Source organism: Tursiops truncatus, chromosome 6, assembly GCF_011762595.2.
Source record: "Tursiops truncatus isolate mTurTru1 chromosome 6, mTurTru1.mat.Y, whole genome shotgun sequence".
Classification (NCBI taxonomy): Eukaryota; Metazoa; Chordata; class Mammalia; order Artiodactyla; family Delphinidae; genus Tursiops; species Tursiops truncatus.
Genome location: NC_047039.1, coordinates 70,880,781 through 70,902,700, shown reverse-complemented (window position 1 = coordinate 70,902,700; position 21,920 = coordinate 70,880,781). Strand labels below are relative to the sequence as shown.

Sequence of the window (21,920 nt, the reverse complement as noted above, 5' to 3'; positions counted from 1 at the left end):
CAATTATAATGCTACAGTTAATAACCTTGTGCCTGTATATTTTTGTATTTTTGGAGATGTATCTTTAGTGTAAATTCTTAGATGTGGGATTGCTGCATCTGAAAGGTAAATGTATATTGGTTGCTGTGCAACAAAATACCATAAATTTAACTGCTTAAAACAACACATATTTATTATTTCATAGTTTCTGTGGGTCAAAAGTCTGCGCATGGCTTCACTGAGTTCTCTGTATAGGATCTTATAAGGCTGTAATCAAGATGTCTGCTGGGCTGTGTTCTCATCTAGAGGCTTGACTGTAGAAGCATTGACTTCCAAGCTCACTCAGGTTGTTGGCAGGATTTGTTTCATTGTGGTTTCAAAGTAACCATGTTAAAGGAAACAATTCAGTGGCATTAAGTACATTCACAGTATTGTGCATCCATCATCTCTGTATACTTCTAAAACGTTTTCATCAACCCAGAATAAATCCCATACCCATTAAACAGTTACTTGCCATTCTCTTCACCCCATTCCCCACCTTTGTCAGCAGTATGACTAGATGTGGTTTTCTTTGTGTTTCTCCCACTTGAGGTTGGCTTTGCTTTTGGAGGTTTGAGTAGATATATATCACTGAATCAATAATTCTTTGCTCTTATCTCTTCACATGTTTCTCCTACCTTTTTCTCTATTTCTTTCTCTTAGGGATGCCAGTTACATATATATTAAACTGTTTGCTATTGTCTCTCAGGTTTCAAGTGGCTCTTTTTCTACATTGCCCCTCCGTTAACTCATTTTATATTTTAGTTTGGATAATTTCTATTGACTTCCCTTGAACTTCACTGATTCTTTATTATGCCAGTCTGTTGATAAGCCCATTGAAAGACTTGAAAATATCTGTTTTATTTAGTGAGCCTTTAACATGTAACGGATGCTGATCCACCTTGTTTGAATACTTTTATGTCTGTGTGCCATGTAGATTGTCTTTAGCTGAATAAGTATGAAAATCACCCAGTGTATTTCTGCTTGTGACCAGTAGTTTTTTGGCATGCTGTGCTGTAATTATGTTCTGAACACACAGGTGAAGGGATAATAGATTCGTTGTATACTTTTGATTTTTTTAATCACTTAAAGCTTTCATAATTTTTATTCCATTGTTGATGAAGTCATGACACTACTGATGTTCAATTCTATAAATATTTCTTCAGTCAAGTGTATAGAGTTCTGGGTGTGAGACCCAGAAATAGCTCAGTAAGCGAGTAACTTTGGACGCCCCACAGTTGAATTTATCATTATTTCAGCCATGTTGTCAGACTTAAAAAAGAAAAAAAAAGACGACTGCTTATTTCTGCATGTCCAGATATCTAATGTACAAGATTCAGATGTAGAATCGGTAATAACTCACTGCCTTTTTGTGTGTGCTCTGCAGATACGATTTAGAAAGAAGTTTTTTAGTGACGTGTTTTTTCTAGAAAGAAGTTTATTCTTAGGCTTCAAAGCTAGGCAGATTTCAAATATTCAACTACAGATATTTCAGATTTCAGATTTCAAATGCTTGGCATATATAGTAGTCACTTGACAAGCTTTTAATTTACATTTTTATTGTCCATAGGCTTTGTTAATGCATTTTTATACTCTATTATGTCTGGATTGAAGATGATTTTCATAGATAAGATTGTGTGATAAGGTTTGACTCTCTTTCTTTTTTTGCATGTGTTAATCCATTGTTAGATATATGATTTGCAAATATTTTCTCCCGTTCTGTAGGCTGTTTTTACTTTCTTGATAGTGTCTTTTGATGTACAAAATTTTATAATTTGAAGTCTAGTTTATCAGTTTTTTTCTTTTGTTACCTGTGCTTTTCATACCATATCCATTAAATCATTGCCAAATCCAGTGTCATGAAGATTTTCCCCAATATTCTCTTCTAAGAGTTTTATAATTTTAGTTCTTAAGCTTAGGTATTTGGTCCATTTTGAGTTAATTTTTGCATATGGTATCAGGTAAGGGTCTGACTTCATTCTTTTACATGTGAATATCCAGTTTTCCCAGCACCATTTGTTAAAAAGACTGTCTTTTCCCCCCATTGAATTGTCTTGGCACTGTCCTTGAAAATCAATTGACCATATGTGACGGTTTATTTCTGGACTCTCTATTCTATTCCATTGGTCTATGTGTCTGCCCTTTGCCAGTACCATACTATTTAAATTTCTGTAGCTTTGCAATTTTTGAAGTCAGGAAGTGTGATTCGTACATTTTATTCTTTTTCAAGATTGTTTTGGCTATTTGGGGCTCCTTGCAATTCCATATGAATTTCAGAGTCAGTTTTTCCATTTCTGTGAAAGAGGCTATTGGAATATTGTTAGGGAGTGTGTTGAATAGGTAGATTGTTTTTGGTGTATTGATACCTTAATAATGTTAAATCTTCCTATCCATGAATACAGGATGTCTTTCCATTTATTTAGGTGTTCTTTAATATCTTTAAGCTTTGTTTTTTAGTTTTCAGTATACAAGTTTTCAATGTAACACCTCCTTGTTTAGATTTATTCCTAAGTTTTAAATTCTTTTAGATGCTATTGTAAATGGAATTGTTTTCTTAATTTCCTTTTCTGATTGTTCATTGCTGATGTATAGAAACAACTAACTTTTTTATGTGTTCATCTTGTACTCTGCAACTGCTTAATTTGTTTATTAGCTCTAGTAGCTTTCTTCTGGATTCTTTGTGTTTTTCTACATATAGGAGCATCTCATCTGTGAATATAGTTTTTACCTCTTCCTTTCCCCATTTAAATAGCTCTGGAAGTACATAACAATACATAGCAGTGGTGAAAGGGGGCATTTAGCTCTGGGTTTTTCATAAATACCCTTTTTTATATTGAGGAATTTTCCCTGTATTCCTGTTGTCCTGAGAGTTTTTGTCATGAAAGAATGTTTTGTCATATACCTTTTCTGTGTCAGATGAAATGATCATTTTTTTCCCTTTGTTCTATTAATTTTCTTCTATTCTTAAAGCCTACCTTTGTTTACTTTAATAAATGTTACAAGTTTTTTTGTTAATTTTTATCGATAGTCTTACCTTAAATATTCTACAACTATTAGAATTATAATCTAGTCTCATTATTTCCTTATTTTTCATACTTTTTATAAATATATGTTTTCAGTTTAAGGAACTTTTATAAATATTGCTGCTTCCAAAAATATATTCTTAAAGTTCCTACTTGGTGCACTCTCTCAATGTATATACTGTTTATAAAATAATGGATAATATAGTTTGATAGCTTTTGTAAACATAAAATCCAGGTATTTCTCAAAATTCAAAATATCTTTGTTTCTGAAAAGCAGGTTGTGAGATAAGACTTTTTACTGTTGGAGTATACAAAAGTTTGGGTATTTTTGGAAGGCCAAATGCTTAAGTCAGCATAATTTCTAGCACTTTAAACATGATTTCGTTCATACTCAGTGATCATTGAATCATGTGTATTACCATGGTATCCAGTCAGCGTAACAATGTTAGCTGTACTAAAAAGGCATGTCATTGTTAAAGGTACTTACTGAACTAGCACAAGTATTATTTTACTATTATTTATCTGTTATTGTTATTATTATTTTAAAATTTATTTATGTATTTTTGGCTGCATTGGATCTTAGTTGCAGCACGTGGGATCTTTCATTGTGGCACGCAGGCTCAGTAATTGTGGCGTGTGGGCTCTCTAGTTGTGGCTCACGGGCACAGTAGTTGCGGTGCGTGGGCTTAGTTACCTCGCGGCATGTGGGATCTTAGTTCCCCAACCAGGGATCAAACCCACGTCCCTTGCATTGGAAGGACCACCAGGGAAGTCCCTGTTACTGTTGTTGTTATTATTATTACTGTTGGCAGATACAATGTAGACTGGTGAGAAAAGGATGAATTCACTCAGTGTTTCTAACATTAACTCTTAATGTTTCTTTAAAATAAGTAAATAATTGAAAAAATTTTCGAAGAGGTAAAACGTTTTGCAGGGTTCAAAATTTTAAAGGTTTCAAAGGATATAAAGTTTCCTACCCAGCTACCCATTTCCGTTCCCTGAAAGTAATCAATGTTATAAAAGTGGACATTGATATATGAACTTTAAATGAAGTGCACCAAAATATCAAACTTTATTTTTGGCATTCTGGTACCCAATGGAAAATTTACATGTTTCTTCCTACGTCATTTGTTTTGCTTGTTAAACTTAGATTGGTTTCCTTATAATAGATAAGATGAGCTATTAAAAAAAAAACTTAAAAAATAAACCTAATAAAATACAGCAAAGTCTTTATCCATATTAAAGTTATAACTTTGCCATAAAAAGTAAACTCCGAGTCCTGGAAAAGGGAAATAATTATAGCCCTTCAGAATCCAGGTTGACTCTAGGTAAATCCTGGTTAAGTTTGGGTCTCAGATAAATTTTTAGGATTCTGTTTGTGCCACAGCAAGCACGTGAGAATTTTATATTTTTACACTCAGGCTGAATTTGACTTACATTTATGTCAGCTAGCCTTTGGATTGTGTTCTTTTCTTTTTGAAATTTCAATAAAGGCCTTTTCTAACTGAGCTGTCTGCAAAAAACAATATACCTAAATATGCATAAATTAACTGTACTTGTGATCATTAAAATAATTTTTCCTATGAAAGCATATTTGTCTTTTCAGTTTGTCCAATTTGTTCCTGTTTAGAATTTTTAAGCGTCTGAGTTTACAAGTACAAGCAGTTTTGAAGCCACAGATTAACATCTATATTGGGGTCTATTTTTAAATTAAGGAAATGCTGTTTTAATTGTGCTGAATGCCAAACACTTCAGTAGTTTTTAGCTCAAGAATTTAGTGCCATAAAGTTTATAGTTGCTAAGGAGAGATTCTTAGGTACGAGTCCTATTTGAAATGGGAAATCACAACCATGTAGAATCATATTCTCTTAATGAATCCTGAAAATTTCTGGACTGTACTTTCTAGAGCTTAATTTTGTTAACCCATTCTATTTTAGAAGAATTTGAAGTGATATTTTGTTTGTTGGTGGTAAATCTATTATGCCTTTGCATTTCAGTATATGTCTAACACTTCAAGAAGACTATGATATACTATTGACTACATTGAATATATTTTTTCTTTTATATAGTTGAGCATTAGGAAGAAATATGCTGAGCTTTAAAGAAGCATTTTTCACTTAGATTGAAATAAAGAATGTAAGTTATAATTTATAAAAGGATTTAAAAAAATCATATTGTTTAATCTATCAGAGATAGTAACTGTTAAGATTTACACATTTTAAAAGGATTATTTTTAGCTGTAAGAAACCATTTTAAAAGAGCAAATGGAGATTGCCAAATAATGCCGAAGTAGTTTAGAGACTGAAAATAGTCTCTTTTTTCTCTCCAGAAAGTCCTCTTAGAACAAAGACAGATATATATTTCAGATTTCTTTCAAATCAAGATCTCAAGCACCTACATTCCAGGATTTCAAGTGCTTACAAATCTAGAGTAATAACTCAGTGGAAAAACAATTCAAGACTATAACCTAGTAGAAAAATAATGTAAATAGTAAACAGAAAAAGAAATACAGGGTGCTTAATCTCATACAAAAATGCAAATGTAAAAACCACACTAAGGGGCTTCCCTGGTGGCGCAGTGGTTGAGAGTCCGCCTGCCAATGCAGGGGATGCGGGTTCGTGCCCCGGTCTGGGAAGATCCCACATGCCGCGGAATAGCTGGGCCCGTGAGCCATGGCCGCTGAGCCTGCGCGTCTGGAGCCTGTGCTCCACAATGGGAGAGGCCACAACAGTGAGAGGCCCGCGTACCGCAAAAAAAAGACAAAACAAAAAAACAAAAAAAACACACTAAGATGCCATTTTCATCCATTATATTGTAAAGATTTAAAAGTTATATAACTTACTGAAGGTGTGAGGAAACATGTTGCTGATGGAAGAATAAATTAGTAAAATTTTATGGAGGGCAACTTGGTAATTTTAACAAAATTCAAATGCATATCTTTTGATCCTTGCAGTTCAGTTTTGGGAAAGCTATCCACAGAGGTACATGAGGGAAACTATTTATGCCAAGGATATTAGTTTTAATGTTATAATAACGAGATTGGAAACAATCTAGTCCTTAATTATCAAATTTTGATACATTATTATACAGTATTACAATGGACTACTTATTCAGTCATAAAACAGATTAAGAAAGCTCTGTGCACGGATTGGGAAAGAAGTTCAAGATACATTAGATCAGGATTGGTAAACTTTTTCTTAAAGGGCCAGTTAGAAAATATTTTAGATTTTGAAGGCAATGTGGTCTCTGGGGACTGACTATTTTGCTCTCTTGTCATGGGAATGCAACCATAGACAATACATAAATGACTGGACATGGCTGTGTTCTAAAACCTTATTTGCAACTACAGGTGATTGGCTAGTGGGTCATAGTTGCTGACCCCTGTATTAAATGAAAGAAGCGAAGTGATGAACTAGGTATATAAACTATAATAGAGATATGAATGAAGTACTGAAAGCATTGAGAAGTGACTTAAAGCTTTGCCTGGGATATTTGGAAAAAGAAGACTTTATAGATTCGGTGATAATTTAAGCTCAGTTTCTATAGGAGCTCTAAAGATTAAGGTAAGAAAGTGTTTTCTGAAATGGATGAGAAGTTGTCTTGCTGATATACGGAGTTCTTTATTGGGAGTAGATAAGGAAGTTGGGACCATATTTTTGAAGGGGCTAGACACTAATTCTGATTTCTAACCCACTTTCTAGTTTGAATAAAAAGTGTTTCAACATCCAACTCTATTAAACCTTGACATTTTGCCATAGTTGCTTCAGATCTCTTTTTTCTGTATTTTTTAAAAGAAACATTACAGATACACTTGAAACTGCCCTGCAAACAATACAGAGCACATTCTTCTCTCTTTCCAGAGATAACAACTAATATAAATTTGTTACTCTAATCTTACCTTCCTGCATTAGCTACGTGTCTATATACATGTACATAAACAACACATTGTGTTCTGTGTGTTTTAAAAGGCCATATAATGGTTTGTGGTGTCATTTCACAATTGTTTTTTTGCTCAGAATTGTGTTTTTATGATTTCTCTGTATGGACCAGCACTGTTCAACAGAAATACAATGCAAATTGCCTGTGTTACTTTAAATTTTCTCGTAGTCACATAAGAAGTGTAAATGGAAACAGGTGAAATTAATAATATACTTTAATAACCCAGTATATCTAAAATATATTAACATATAATCAGTATACAAGATTATTAATGAGATATTTTACATTCCTTTTTTATACTAAGTCTATGAAATCTGGTATTTATTTTATACTTGAAACACATCTCAATTAGAACTAACCACATTTTGAGTATTTAGTAGCCACAAATGAGTTGTGGCTTTTACCATGTGAATTGCTGTGATTCAAATAGAACCCAGCACTTTTGATGCTTGAAAGTTGTGCATACTCCTATCACCAGGGGTCAGCTAAGTGTCACTCTGCTGACACACCGAGAAAAAGAATTTTGTCTATTGGAATTTGCTGATTTGCAGCTGCTATGCAAAAATCATTCTGTGTACAATAAAGGAAACTTCTTTCAAGAACAACATTTCCTGCTGGTAAAATAGTTGGATCACAAAGGTTGGTGCAAACATGATCCACGGCCTCTTCAGACACAGGGGCTCTCTGTCGTCTTCATTCTTGCTTGTCTGGGAAACCATTGAAACTTTTCCCACTATTATCAGAGGTGTTAAATTTGTAGTGAATATACTGCTTCTCCATAGTTGGGCCTTAATAACTACATAAACTTGTTTGCTTGCCAATTTTTTGCCGAGACTCTCAAACAGGCAACATTTGATTACTGAGGCACATATTAGTCATATGGCTCTATTCCCGGTTTTCTAAGTTTAAGTCAGTTCACCATTAAGGTCTATACTTAGACTTATATGTCTCTTATTCTCCACAGAGTAGAAATGCCCTTGACTTTATAAGAACTCATACTAGAAAATGCCTTTTAGAGTGCCTTAGTTTTATACACATTGTGTTTAGAGAGACTTTCTTTTATGCTGTTAATATCCCTTATATGAAGACCCAATTGGGGGAAAAAAATCTAGCTAAGAACAAAGATTTGGGGAAGAATTCTCCCATTCAGTGCTTGATTCTTGATCATTTTTTCAGTTCTTAGAGAATTTGTTTTAATGTGTCTCCTTTAATATTCCCACTAAAATCCTTCTTTTTTCTTTCTGTAATACAAATAATTGATCTATAGTAATCTCTACTAACTCTTGATAGATCTATAGTAATCTCTACTAACTCTTGATAGATCTATAGTAATCTCTACTAACTCTTGATAGATCTATAGTAATCTCTACTAACTCTTGATAGATCTATAGTAATCTCTACTAACTCTTAAGGTAAGGCTTGATGTATTCTGTATTCCATGGCTTTATGACAGCCTTTTAATAGCATTTTTATATAGAAACTTTCTGTCACAAGGTAGGGATAAAGAGTTCTATAGGCCTGATCAGTTTGGAAGTATTTGGTAATAGCTATCATAAAGTTAACTTTCTTTAAGTGAACAAAATAAATATTAGTACAGTTATTAACACAACTTTCCCTTAAGTTTGACATGATTTCTAATTTCTGCATGGTAATCTTTTACTCGGATTATGAGCCGTTCAGAAATTGATTATTAGTGATTGTTTTTATAAAAATTTAAATACTCTATGAATTTACTTCCAGATCCTTTTACTTTCTGTTGCATTACCTTGATTTTTTTAAAAAAATCTAAGCTGAAAACAGCCACTTGTAAAAAAACATGATTTTGATTGGGCAAATGGGAACTGGGAAAAGAAAAGAGGTAGTAGTTCTGGAGAGTAAGTGTTTTGGTGGGTCTGGTGGGGAGTAGAAAATGACAGTGGCTGGTCCTTTATACAAGGGCTAGCATAGAGTCCTACAGCTAGGAGTTTTTTCAGATTCTAGTATTAAAAATATATATGTTCATGTTAGATAACTGATTTAGGTAGGCTTGAACAGAATGAGAGCACGTACCCATTCTCTTTATTAAAAATTAGTGTTCGCACATACAAACATATTGCATATAGTCTGGAATGAAAAGGAAACATTCTATTTTATTTTAGTGAAAACTATTATAAGGCACCTTGGCATTAGTTTGTCCATGTCAAGTATTAAAGAATATCTTACTAATCATATTAAGCCTATTTGTCAGAAATCATTTTTAACAAATTTCAGTTTATGCCTTATTGTATATATAAAATTCAGCAGTAAAACAGACTAAATAGACTTTGTTGCGATTTTTATACAAATACATGTTCCATATATAGATATTTAAGATTGAAGGATGCTGGGCAAATTCCCTTGTTACTGTATTTGTAGACTGAATTTTCAGAAGCCCCATAGTTCTATTTGTTTCTTTTCATTTCAAAGTGGGAAATGCTAAAGGTTATCATATGGGCTACTAGTAAAAAGTCCTGTTGCCATTTGGAGCACATCAAACTTAAAGCCCATACAGTTTAAAGATAAAAAAGAATTGTTCATGGGAGTAGACTTGGAAATTGGATTTGACTTATGAGCTAAATTTGGGGAATACAGACAATAATGAAATTCCTTTTTAATTGACACAATGACAGCTGATTATACACATTTTTCTCTGGTTTTTCACAAGAACACATTTTAGTTCCCTTAGGCTTATGTTGATTTGCCAGAAGTACTGAGAAAAGTCTTTGCTTTGCTAAGGCTTTTCAGTGGTCTGAAAATAGAATGACAGATGTTACAGTAAAGGAAATTTGTGATGGTAAAGTGATGCTAATAAGTGGAGAACAGTTTGATTGTGAACCTCTGGTTTGGTGTGATATGTTTGCCATCATATATGCTCAATTAGAAGGCAGTTCCCCATTTTCCCCATGAGAATATCCCAGCTCCAGCTTCTTTTGCCATTTGAAATATATAAGATTTTAAGGAGAGACCTGACACATTAAGATCTGCTTGTACTTAATTTGGTCACATAAACCATTGTATTACATATAGAATTCAGAAATAAAGTTATGTCTTGTTTGACTGTCTCATATGCTAAAATAATTTTGTTCAGTCTCTTTGTATGTTTAGGGATCCTTTTTGGAATAATTTGTCTTCCCAGATAGGTGATAGCTACTAGGAATATGAGTGTCTTCATAAGTCTTGGATATAAGGCGACTCCTTTTTCTTCTTAAAAATAATACTTTGGGGATAAAACCCTAACACAACAACTGAACATTTGATAATTCTTTATATCCTTATTTCTCACTGATATTTAGAAGTATTTCTCAAATTTAAGAAGTCAGAGTCTTGAGTGAGCTTATTCTTACTAAATATCTTAAGTTTTTAGTTGTTAATATGGATTTTGTCTATTTTTTTTTCCCCTTTTCTTTGAGGGGTTGGACATAATTGCCTTATTTCATTTCAGGGATCCTTCTAAAGTAAATATTCTGGTACCTGGTGCTGGACTAGGAAGACTGGCCTGGGAAATAGCTATGCTAGGTTATGCTTGTCAAGGAAATGAATGGAGTTTTTTTATGCTCTTTTCTTCCAACTTTGTACTCAACAGGTATTTAATTTACTTTTTGCTGGAAATAGTAATTTCTCAGAATCAGATTGACTTACCTATTTTTGCAGAATTCTGAATTTGAAGATAAGTACGTAGTGTTTAAATATGGTATATATCATAAATGTTTCTGATTAAAATTAAATTGCTTATACAATTACTACTTTAATTAGTTGCCTAGTTAACAGAATGTTGAACGGGATGGGTAAGTGATATTTTAAAAAGTGATTGGGTACTCCATGAAACTGAAATGATTTCTCTGCAGAATTTTGGGCTAAGTATTGTCCTGGAAGGAGTATTTTCTTATTGTTCCTTAAACTTATTCACCCCTTTGTTTCTTTAGTGGAGTAAGATTATAATGTAGCAATCATAATTTTTTTCTTAGTCAAATTCTTATAAATGGCTCACATATCTGAGTTGGAAAGATCTCGCAGAACTTCTGTGGCCTCATTTAGAAAGTAGTGGAAAAGAGTTTTTAAAGCGAGAAGAGGTGTGTTAGAGAAAAAAATAAATAGCTGCCTTGTTTAAATAATGTGTTGTCTTGATAGCAGTGTGAGTTAGGGGAGAGTGAGAAGGTAGAAAGGAGAGTGTTGTACAAAATAATTAAAATAATTAGGTAACAAACAAAACCCATACCTTTTTTGAAAAAAATACTTAGACTTTTTTACTTGAGCTTGAGTTTCAGTGATATAGTTTTAAAAATTTGAGTGAAAATAGCACATTTATATATCTGAATTTACCTTAATTTTGTTTCTGTGTTTTAATCCGTGATTGGTTACTCATCTACATGCCTATGTGGAGTTTCAGATAATTGGGTAGAGTGTAGTGGTAACACTTTTAAGTATTAATTATATAAGTAAATCTTCAATCAAACAGATTATATTTTAGTGTTTAAAGTAGATTTCCCTGGTAAAATATTTAGTTAACACTGAATTTTATGCTCATATTTTGCAGATGTTCTGAAATTAATAAATATAAGCTTTATCCCTGGATTCATCAGTTTAGCAATAACCGGAGGTCAGCTGATCAGATTCGACCCATCTTTTTCCCTGATGTTGACCCCCACAGTCTTCCTCCCGGTTCTAACTTTTCTATGACAGCAGGAGATTTTCAGGAGATATACTCAGAATGCAGTAAGTCCAAAGATCACATGCTTTATTCTAAATTTAATGAGCTAATTTTATACTAGGCCAGCGTTGTGGTCATTCATTTTGACGATAGAATATAAGGTATACTTCAACGACAATTTAGAATATTTTCAAAGTTATGTATAAGGCAGTGATGGGAAATATAAAGAAATATGAGATCCCACAATTAAGAAATTTAGAATCTGTTGGGTCTATTAACATAAGACAACATGTAAACAAAGGTTGAGTAATGAATACAATAAAGATGGAAGTAGGTTAGTGTGAGAAGTGAGCTCTTTGTGGAGAGGCTGTGACTTGAAGGATAGGGAGGAATGGCATTCAGAGGTACAAAGATATGAATGAGTTAGGTAATCGGGGATGGTAGAATAGCCTTACTGGAAGGAAAAAGGACATTTGGGGATTTAATGGGCGATACGGCTAGAGAAGTAGGTTGGTTCCAGATTGTGGATGACCTTTATAATCAGGCTATGAAGTTTGGACTTCAGCCTGGCAAAATGTTGAAGAAATTTGAGCTAGGCATTAGAGAAAGGGAGATGATAATGGGGAAAGAGGAGAGAGGGATTGGCAATAAAAGGAAGAAAAAAAATAGCAGGCTGAGGGGTCAGCAAGTTCATTCATTTAACAGGTATTTGTTGAGTACCTGCTAAGTAGCAGGCATTGCAAAGAGAGCAGTGAGCAAAACAAAGCCCCTGTGCACAGGGAACCCATATTCTAGTTCGGAGAGAGAGGCGATAACAAATTAATATTGTGAGGAAGAAAAAATAAGGCAGGGTAAAGGGAATAATGAGTGACTGGGGAGAGACTGCTGGTTTATACAGAATTCCCAGGGAAGATCTTTCTAAAAGGGGAACTTAAGAAGAAAGATTGAGCAGAGAACCTCAAAGGAATGAAGAAGCAAGCCATTCAGATATGTGGGGGAAAGTGTTGCAGGGGGAATGGCAAAGGAAAGAAGATTAGGGAGTGGGAAGTATGCTTGTTCTGCTCAAGAAGAGTAAGAGGGTCAGTTTGGCTGGGGTTTGATAAGCAGTGGGCAAATGATGGGAGATGAGGTTGGAGTGGGTTTGGTGAGGCTGACTCGTAGGCCACAGCGAAGACTTTGAATTGTGTTCTGAGAGAAATGGGAGGCCTTGGAGAGATTAGAGCGGGAGAGGAACAAGATAGTAAAGTTTTTGTTTGTTTTTCCCTGAACGCTGACCTTGTGAAAACCTGCACTCTGAAGGTAGAAGGAGGGAGATAGAAGGTGTTAGGTGCTGGGGGTAAGTTAGGGAGCAGGGTCTCAAAATAGGAGTGAAATAATGGAAAACATTGCTTTGTCAAGTAAAAGTGACTTTCTTCTGGAGCAGGTTTGAAAGAGGAGATGGTGAAGGTAATCCGCAGTTGGATCAAGTGCCTTATTTGTACAGACAGCCACCTTCAATGCAGTCTCTTCTGTCTCTGTGCCAGGCCACAGCCTCCAGAAGGCAAACAGAGTTCTCTGCTGGGTTCCCACCCACTGCTGCTGACTGCCCCCATCCCCCTTTTCAACTGGCAGTTCTCCCAAGTACTGGTGGACGCTTATGTATTCTGATGCCATTCATTTCTCAATTGGCAGCAAATGCATGCAGTCTTTTTGAAACCTTCCGGAATTGGTAGCTAACACTGGTTTAAATCACAACTTAAAATTCAGATATTATTTCATCTTAACTGATGTAAAATGAAGGCTAGAAGTTGAAAAGATTATAAACAAAACTCTTATAAATATTATTTGGTAAGGATATAGTGATATAGGTTATCAAAAATGATTTCCAAATTGATTACCTTATCAAATTAGTAATAAAAGCTCTTATGAATTACAAAGTATCTCATAAATGTTTATTTGGTAGCCTTGATTATAGCAGTTGATTGGAAGAGTTTAGCTTCTATACCCCTGCAGTTAAATGAAATATTCATAGTCTGTAAAGAGGTAACTGGTACCTTTATAGAATTCATTAAAAGAAAGGCAAAATAATATAACATGTAGTAATTTGATTTTCCTTGAATAGGTACTTGGGACTGTATTGCTACCTGTTTCTTCATAGACACAGCTCACAATGTAATTGATTATATTGACACAATATGGAAAATACTCAAACCAGGTGGAATTTGGATAAATCTAGGTAAGTTCCTCAGTATTTATTAGAATTTACACATTAATCTGAGTACTTAGAGCTGTTCTGCATTTGGTAACTTCACAGTACTAAATGTTCACAGAAGTTGTAATTATGTCATACATGTTTTAAAACCTCTGCAGTTTCCTTTAGACTGCATTCTAGTTAGTGGTACAGTTCCTCCAATCATAGTTAGTTCCTCCAAAAGCAGTAGAACCCCCAAAATTTGTATATTCATACTAGGTCAGTCTCACAGCAGTCATAATTTCAAAGAGGTACTAACTATTAACTTGATTATAATCGTTCCCTTATCTTCCCCACCCTCCATTCCATGGAGACAACGCTTCCTTTAAGAAGGAAGTGTTCTTTTTTTATTTCTGTAATGAAACATTTGAGGGAAAGCACTTAATCTCTCCCCTGGAAACCTCCTCCCCAGTACATATACATACTAGGAAAAGAGTAGGTATGATAATTTTTGTGACTACCTTGAGTTTAAGAAAGGGTAGAAATATAATTTAATTTATGCAAAAGCCTTTTTACTGCATCCTATTGCCATGTGCTAGAAATCAAATAATGAGTATGACGTGGTCCTTCCCATCTAGAGTCTAAGGGAAATTGCCAATTTTATACTCTTCCTTTAAAATAAAGGGAGAATAATGATAATCAAGGTAAATATACTTGTCTTTTTTAGTAGGATATATAATCCATACTAAGGAAGACTTTATATTACATAAAAGTCAGATAAACATTGAGTCCTTGGTGTCTTCAGTATTGGTGTAGTTTTGTTGGTGGGTTCTGTTACGTGCTCTCTTTAATGATTTGACTTTACCAGAGATTTAGCCAGTAGGACTAAGCCTACAGGTAGTAGTAGGTCTTTTCCAGACTTCTCTTTAGAAGTCCATAGGAAAGATGAGAGCAGCTGTAAACTGTAGCCATGATATGAAGCAAATATCTCTAACCTTGGGTCTTCCTTAAAAGTATTCTTTTTCCTGAGGAATGATTGACAGATAACATTACCTACTGGGTATTTGCTCCCTGTGGGTTAGGCATTATGTTAGCCACTTAAAAATACCTTGTTTAGTCTCAAAACAACCCTATGTTGAAATAGGATTATTGCTATTTTATAATTGAAGAAACTGAATCTTGGGTTAAGTAACTAGCAGAAAGGTTGTGGAGCTTATATATGGCAGAGACAGGCTGACAGCCCCCATCCAACCCCTTGAATGCCTAATCAGCTCCTCTGCAGGCTTGTGCTGGGTCAGTCTATAACTTAGCATTATTCTGACTATGCAGTCATTTGAGGGTTGGGGGTTTGTCCTGTACACTGTAGGATGGTTGACAGCATCCCTGGCTTGTACCTATTAGATTCCAGTAGTACTTCCCCAGTTGTGACAGCCAAAAATGCAAAACTGCCCTTGATCAAAAACCATTGCTCTAACCTTGTGCTAATGCCCCAGTCCAGGCCCTCATCATTGCTTGCCTGGATTAATGCAGTAGTTTTCTTAAGAGTATCCCTGCTTTCAAGTTATCTTCAACCCTCTACACCTCTTTCAGTTTTTCCATTTACCACGAGAGTGATCTTCCCAATGTGCAAATCTATCCCTGACAGACTCCCTGCATAAAAGTCTAACTTTGTTGGTAACCTAAACTCTTCTGGATGTGTAGTGCCCTTTGTGATCTTTCTTCTATCTTGTGTCTCAGCTTCATTTTTTCCTTTTCTTTTTTACTGCCGCTGCCCTGACCTCAGGTGCTAGTCCTCTGGCCTAGGAAGCCCTTTCTTTTTCTTCTCTGTTTTCATTTGGCTCTTCCCTATGTGCTCTTTAACACTCAGCTCAGGAGATCCTTTCAGATTGGGTTAAATATCCTGTATTTCTCTTTTATATTCTCACAGAATCTGTCCCTAGCATTTAACACATTGTGGTATAGTCAGTCATCTTTTTGTTTCCCCTACTAGTCTTTAAGCTTGATGAGGGCAGGAATCTTAATGCCTCTTCCTCACTTGGAGTGAATATTTAGCAACTGTTAGGTGTATGAATGGATGTATTGTTTCAGAATTTGAAATCAGGATCAAAGTAATGTTAAGATGCCACAGAAGTTTGCTGCCAAGGGACTTAATAAAATGGCATTTATATTGGTAAATTCATAACATTCCTATGGTTTTGGCTTCAGCCATGTGGACTTGGAAAATTAGTTTTATCTGTAAACTGAGAGTGTGTCCCCAGCCCTTCGGGGACAGTTTCACCCTAATCATGCTTACATAGACCAGAATGTCAACATACTCATATGTAATGAGAGAGGTAACTGCTAGCCATTCTGGAATACTAAAAAGTTACATTGGAAGTTAAATTGTAATGAAAAATTAGTGACATTATATGAGATTAGAGTTGGGAATATTATTAATTTATAAAATGCTTTAAGAGGTATTTAAGGTATTCACTTTAATGTTTCCTAGGTTCTGGAAAACTAGTGAGCTTTTCAAGGGAACTCTTCTGCATATGTCCTTTGGGAAAGGCTCTGGTCTGGCAAAATGCAGAAGAATGCCTGTGCATCCTGTGCAACTGTTTTTCATGGTGATCAGTACCCCTTAAATGCATTTATACAGAATTTATTTTTAAAAGTGGGGGTGTAGGTGTGCGTGTCTCTGCCCATGCACTGATACATTTATAGTTGGATAGCGGAGGGCAGGGAATTAGCAAATTGAATCTAACTTCATCTGGAAGGAGAAACAGGTTAAAGTACCAAAGGAGGTCTTTGTAAAGCGTAATGAGAAATGGAGCCTATCAGATTTGAAAGCACTGTAAACCTACAGAATTTTTAAAAACATGAACGATTTCCTATAGAAGGTGGATGATTGAACACATACATTATCTCCTCACTGAGATCTTGTTACAGTTTATAAAAAGGTATAAAACACACGAACAAATAATGGCAGGGATGTCATCAGGGGACGAAAGAATGTAACAGTATTTCAGAAGATGGGGTAGGTGGATAAGTTGTGCAAAGAGACCAACGTGAATAGAGCTGGTTGACGTGGAATAACCCTGGAAAATGAGGCACCAAATGAAAACAACATAAGTTGAAAAATCTATATTTAGGAAACAGTTGACCTCTTATGTAACCAAGATGCCTACCTTATGCCCCCTTCCAGTCCATGCTCAGGCAGGAGACCAGAAGTTTAATTCCCTGGAAAAAGTAAATGGAAAAGGAGCAGAATTTATGAAAGCATGGCCTAGTAGAGAGTGAGTATGAAATGTAGGACAGAAAAGAAGAGGATTAATTAAAAGTCTGCATTGGAAAATGATCAGGCAGTGACCACCAGTTCACCCTACTCCTACCCCCAACACCTCCCTACCCTGACTATAAAACTTTTTGCTGGAGTTTGAGTGCCAGCTGTCTGTTTTGCACAGATGCAAGCCATCTTTCTTTAAGTCAGCATGTCAGTATAGCTACATGAGCTTTTTTTTTTTTTTAATTAATTTACTTTTGGCTGCATTGGGTCTTTGTTGCTGCGCGCAGGCTTTCTCTAGTTGTGGTGAGCGGGGGCTACTCTTCTTTGCAGTGCGCGGGCTTCTCATTGCGGTGGCTTCTCTTGTTGTGGAGCACAGGATAGAGGTGCGCGGGCTTCAGTAGTTTTGGCATGTAGGCTCAGTAGTTGTGGCTCGCAGGCTCTAGAGTGCGGGCTCAGTAGTTGCAGTGCACAGGCTTAGTTGCTGTGCGGCATGTGGCATCTTCCTGGACCAGGGCTCGAACCCGTGTCCCCTGCATTGGCAGGTGGATTCTTAACGACTGCGCCACCAGGGAAGTCCTACACTAGCTTTTAATAATCGTATGGTGGATCTTTTTCTCTTAAATCCTTTCTGTATCTTTATGTTTTAGATGTGTCTCTTATATACAGCATACAGTTAAATTTTCTTTCACTATCCAATCTAATAATCTCTGTCTCTTAACTGGAACTTTTAGAACCTTAAGGATATAAATGGTTTAAATCAACTTATCCCAGATTTGGTAAATGGGATCTTCTTCAAGCTGGCTCCTGTGTCCTTTTGACATATCCCTGTCATTTTTTGAGCACCTCCGTTCTGGCATAACCAGGTATACCAGGCTCATCTTATACTTTTTCTGCCTGAGATCCCTGAAGTCAGTCATTTTTTCCAAGGATTCCTAGTTCCTTTTAGTGGGGAATGGTATGTAGAAATGAAAATCTGGATTTTACCACTGTGATGGTATTGCTTCTAGACCTTTTTAGAAGTATATGTTTCTACCCTTCTATGTCTATAGACACAGTTCATGTTTATAGATCATGAGTTTATGCTGGTACTTTTAGTTCCCAAGCAACACAAGGTTGGCATATAGCTTTCAGTACATGGAAGATATCATTCCAGTGGCTTCTAGCTTCTGTTGAGACTTTAGCTATTTTAACTGTTGCTTCTTTAAGTAATCAGTTTTGTTTTTAAGATTTTTCACTTTGTAGGTTTTTCAGGTTCAATATTACATCTAGTTGTGATTTTTTCTTTTTAAAAACTATACAGTTGGGCTTCCCTGGTGGCACAGTGGTTGAGAGTCCGCCTGCCGATGCAGGGGACACGGGTTCGTGCCCCGGTCCGGGAAGATCCCACGTGCCACGGAGTGGCCGGGCCCGTGGGCCATGGCCATTGAGCCTGCGTGTCCGGAGCCTGTGCTCCGCAACGGGAGAGGCCACAATAGTGAGAGGCCCACGTACTGCAAAAAAAAAAACAAAAACAAAAACTATACAGTTTATTGGGCTACCTGAGTCTGTAAATTTTTTCATCAGTTCTGAAAAATCTTAGCTTAAAAAAGGGTCTCCACTTGCCAATATGAGACAAGCATAGCATCAAAATAAGTAATAACACGTATTATTTCTATTATTTCATAAATCTCCTCTCCCTCATTCTTTTTCTCTCCTGGAAATGTAATCAAATGTATTTTAGACCTTCTCACTCTAGCTTTCACTTCTCTTTACTTGCTATTTTTTTGTCTCTCTGTTTTGCATTCTGGATAATTTATTCTGACCTGTCCTCCCATTCACAAATTCTCTCTTTCACTGTGTCTAATATCTATTTTATTTCTATTAGGTGGGTTTTTTTTTTGTTTTGTTTGTGTGTTTTGGTCTATGTCATTTAAGAATCTTCTATTCTCTGAATACATTTTCAAGATAGTCTTTTATTTCTTTGAAAATACTGAGTGTATTTTGTCCAATAATTGTAATATCTCAAGTCTTTGCAGGTGAGTCTCTGCTTTCTCCTGTTCCTGCTGGTTCTTGCTTATGGTTCTTTGTTTCCCTGGGCTGTGGACCTTAACCATTTATTTATTGCTCATTGCCCTTGAGAAGTTACTTTTGGAGATTTCTGGAGACCTACATTAAAGGGTTTTTTCTCCAAAGGAATGTGCATTTGCTTCTGGGAGAAGATTGGAACATTATCAGAAAAACAACAGAATATTAAATTCTAAACTAAATTAAAATTAAATATTAAACTAAAACCTGGACTTGAGGTTCATTGGACCACTCATGTTATGTAAAATTAAGCTGAAAATCTACCCTAGGGCTAAAGCATGATTTACAATATCTCTGCAAAATTATTTTTTTTCTTTTTCCCCCTTGTTTAGTAAGCACTAGGTCAGCTTTCCTTGCAACCCCCTTCCCCCCCACCCCCAGGTTAAAGGATAGAATTCAGTTTACTTATTTCTTACCTTAAAGATAGCCCATAAGACAAAGTGAGAGAGTGGCATGGACATATATACACTACCAAATGTAAAATAGATAGCTAGTGGGAAGCAGCCACATAGCACAGGGAGATCAGCTCGGTGCTTTGTGACCACCTAGAGGGGTGGGATAGGGAGGGTGGGAGGGAGACGCAAGAGGGAGGGGATATGGGGTTATATATGTATAGCTGATTCACTTTGTTATACAGCAGAAACTAACACAGCATTGCAAAGCAATTATACTCCAATAAAGATGTTTTTAAAAAAATTAAAAAAAAAAAAAAGAAGAAGAAGATAGCCTGTAAGATTCCAAATATAATGTTGGGTGATCTGTCAGACCTACCTTTGGTAGGCTCAGAGTTTTGTCTTTTTATCACCCTGGCCAAAAGAGTTTGTTAAATTGCAGGCCCATTTCATATGGATAGTCAAATACCCTCAGGGTAAAAAAAATGGCATCTAGCTTTACCTCTGGTTAATCCTCTGGGCTCCTGGTAGTTTCTTAGTAACTTGCCATGTGTTCTTTATTTTTACGATTTAAAAAAATAAATTATATACGCCAATTTTAGTTGTTTTCAGTAGAAACATTGGTCTGAATAACCTAACCTGCCTTTACAGGAAGCAGAAGTTCCTTTATATGTTTTTGTATTTTTGCAATGAGCTCTATTTTTTTAATTAGAAAAAAATTGGAAAGGGAAAAAAAAGTAAAAGTCTTTAAGAGAAACCTTCTCAGAAGTGAAATAGACAGACAACATAAATGTATAAGTTATAAAAGAGTAAATGTAAATGACCTATATACAGGGGGAAAAATGTTCACCTTCATTGCTAATCAAATAAATATACATGAGATGCCATTTTTCACGTATCATATTGGGTAGATTTTTAAATTTTTTGCTTGATGTTTAGATAAGGTACAGTGAGATAGGGTGTGCTTATGTACTGCTAGTGGGAGTATAGTAATAAAACTTTATTCAAGAAGAAAACATTTTGATAATGTATGATAAAATCTTAACAATTCATACATTGGTCAGGGTTTGGCAAACTATCGCCCACAGGCCAAATTTAGCCAGCCGCCTATTTATGGCCCACCAGCTAAGAGTATTTTTTACATTTTTTAAAGCGTTGGGGTAGGGGGACACACAAATAAGAATGTGTGGTTGAGATTGTATGTGGCCCACAAAGCCTCAAATATTTGCCTTGCCATCTAACCTATTACATAATTGCATTCAGTATTACGTACATGTGTTAGGTTAATTATACTTGTAGAAGTCTGTCAGAGTGAAATAATTAGATATGGGTGAAGACTAAAGACCAATTAATGGACATACTCACTGAGTGAAAACTTAGACTGAACCTACATTTCTAACAGTAATGGAATGGATAGTCATAGGATAGCCACATAGTAAAACCATTCTCCAGAAATAATCAATAAAATAGTGAAATGTTCCGAATGAAGTGTAAGATGCAAAACTATATACGTAATATCTCATGCTAATGCATCAGGGAGATACATTAAGTTTTCAAGTGGTTATCTCTGAGTGTTAGGATTACTTATTGGTTTGATTTTATTTTTATGAAATTTCATGTTATTTTAGCTTTCTCTTACTGAGCTTGCTTTATACTTATGGTCAAGGAAAAAATATTTCTTTGCTTCTTCTGTTATTTCCATTAAAAAATGTGAAGAGACACGCGAGTTGAGAAAATAAAGAACTCCTTGAGGAGTGTGGCAGTGTTTTTTTCATCTTTATATATCCAGTGCCAGGTATTTGCTAGGTGCTTGGTAAACATTCATTTAAAGAATGAGCGACCAGGTAATAAATGTGAAAAACTGCTCAGCCTCAAGGAAATGCAGATGAAATCATGTCTGGCCTGTTGTTTTCCTCTTGCCAATTTAGCAAATACTTACTGTGTTTTTTCTTTTTAAGTTAGATTTGGGAGGGGTATAGTTGACATAATAAATTCACCCTTTTTTTTTTTAAGTGTACAGTTTGATGCATTTTGAAAGCTGGATAATCATGTAACTGTTACCTCTGTCAAGATAGGGAACATTTCTATCATCCCCAAAAGGTCTCTTGTGCCCCTTTGTAGTCAGTTTTCTCATCCTTAATACCTGGCAGTTCTCTGTTTTATGTTACTATAGTTCTCCCTTTTCCCGAATACCATATAAATAGAATCATACAGTAAGTTGCTTTTTGTGTCTGGCTTTCTTCGCTTAGCATAATGCTTTTGAAATTCATCCATTTTGTTGCATATACCAGTAGCTTTTTTCTTTTTTATTGCTGAGTAATATTTCACTGTATGGATATACTACATTTTTTATTCTTTCACTGGTTGATGGACATATGGGTTG

General features: G+C 35.4%; 1 protein-coding gene across 4 annotated transcripts in view; it reads left to right on the top strand.

The window, feature by feature from the left end:
* The window catches only part of CARNMT1 (carnosine N-methyltransferase 1), a 40,224-nt gene that overhangs the window by 11,511 nt on the left and 6,793 nt on the right, over positions 1-21,920 (top strand). For 3 of the 4 annotated variants that reach the window (XM_019934658.3, XM_019934656.3, XM_019934659.3), the window contains exons 4-6: positions 10,441-10,581; positions 11,533-11,711; positions 13,748-13,861. In XM_019934658.3, coding sequence (XP_019790217.3) covers positions 10,441-10,581; positions 11,533-11,711; positions 13,748-13,861 — 434 coding nt within the window. Of the gene's footprint in view, positions 1-10,440; positions 10,582-11,532; positions 11,712-13,747; positions 13,862-16,304; positions 19,687-21,920 lie in introns of those variants that run through there. The other variant, XM_073806225.1, reaches the window with a different exon arrangement.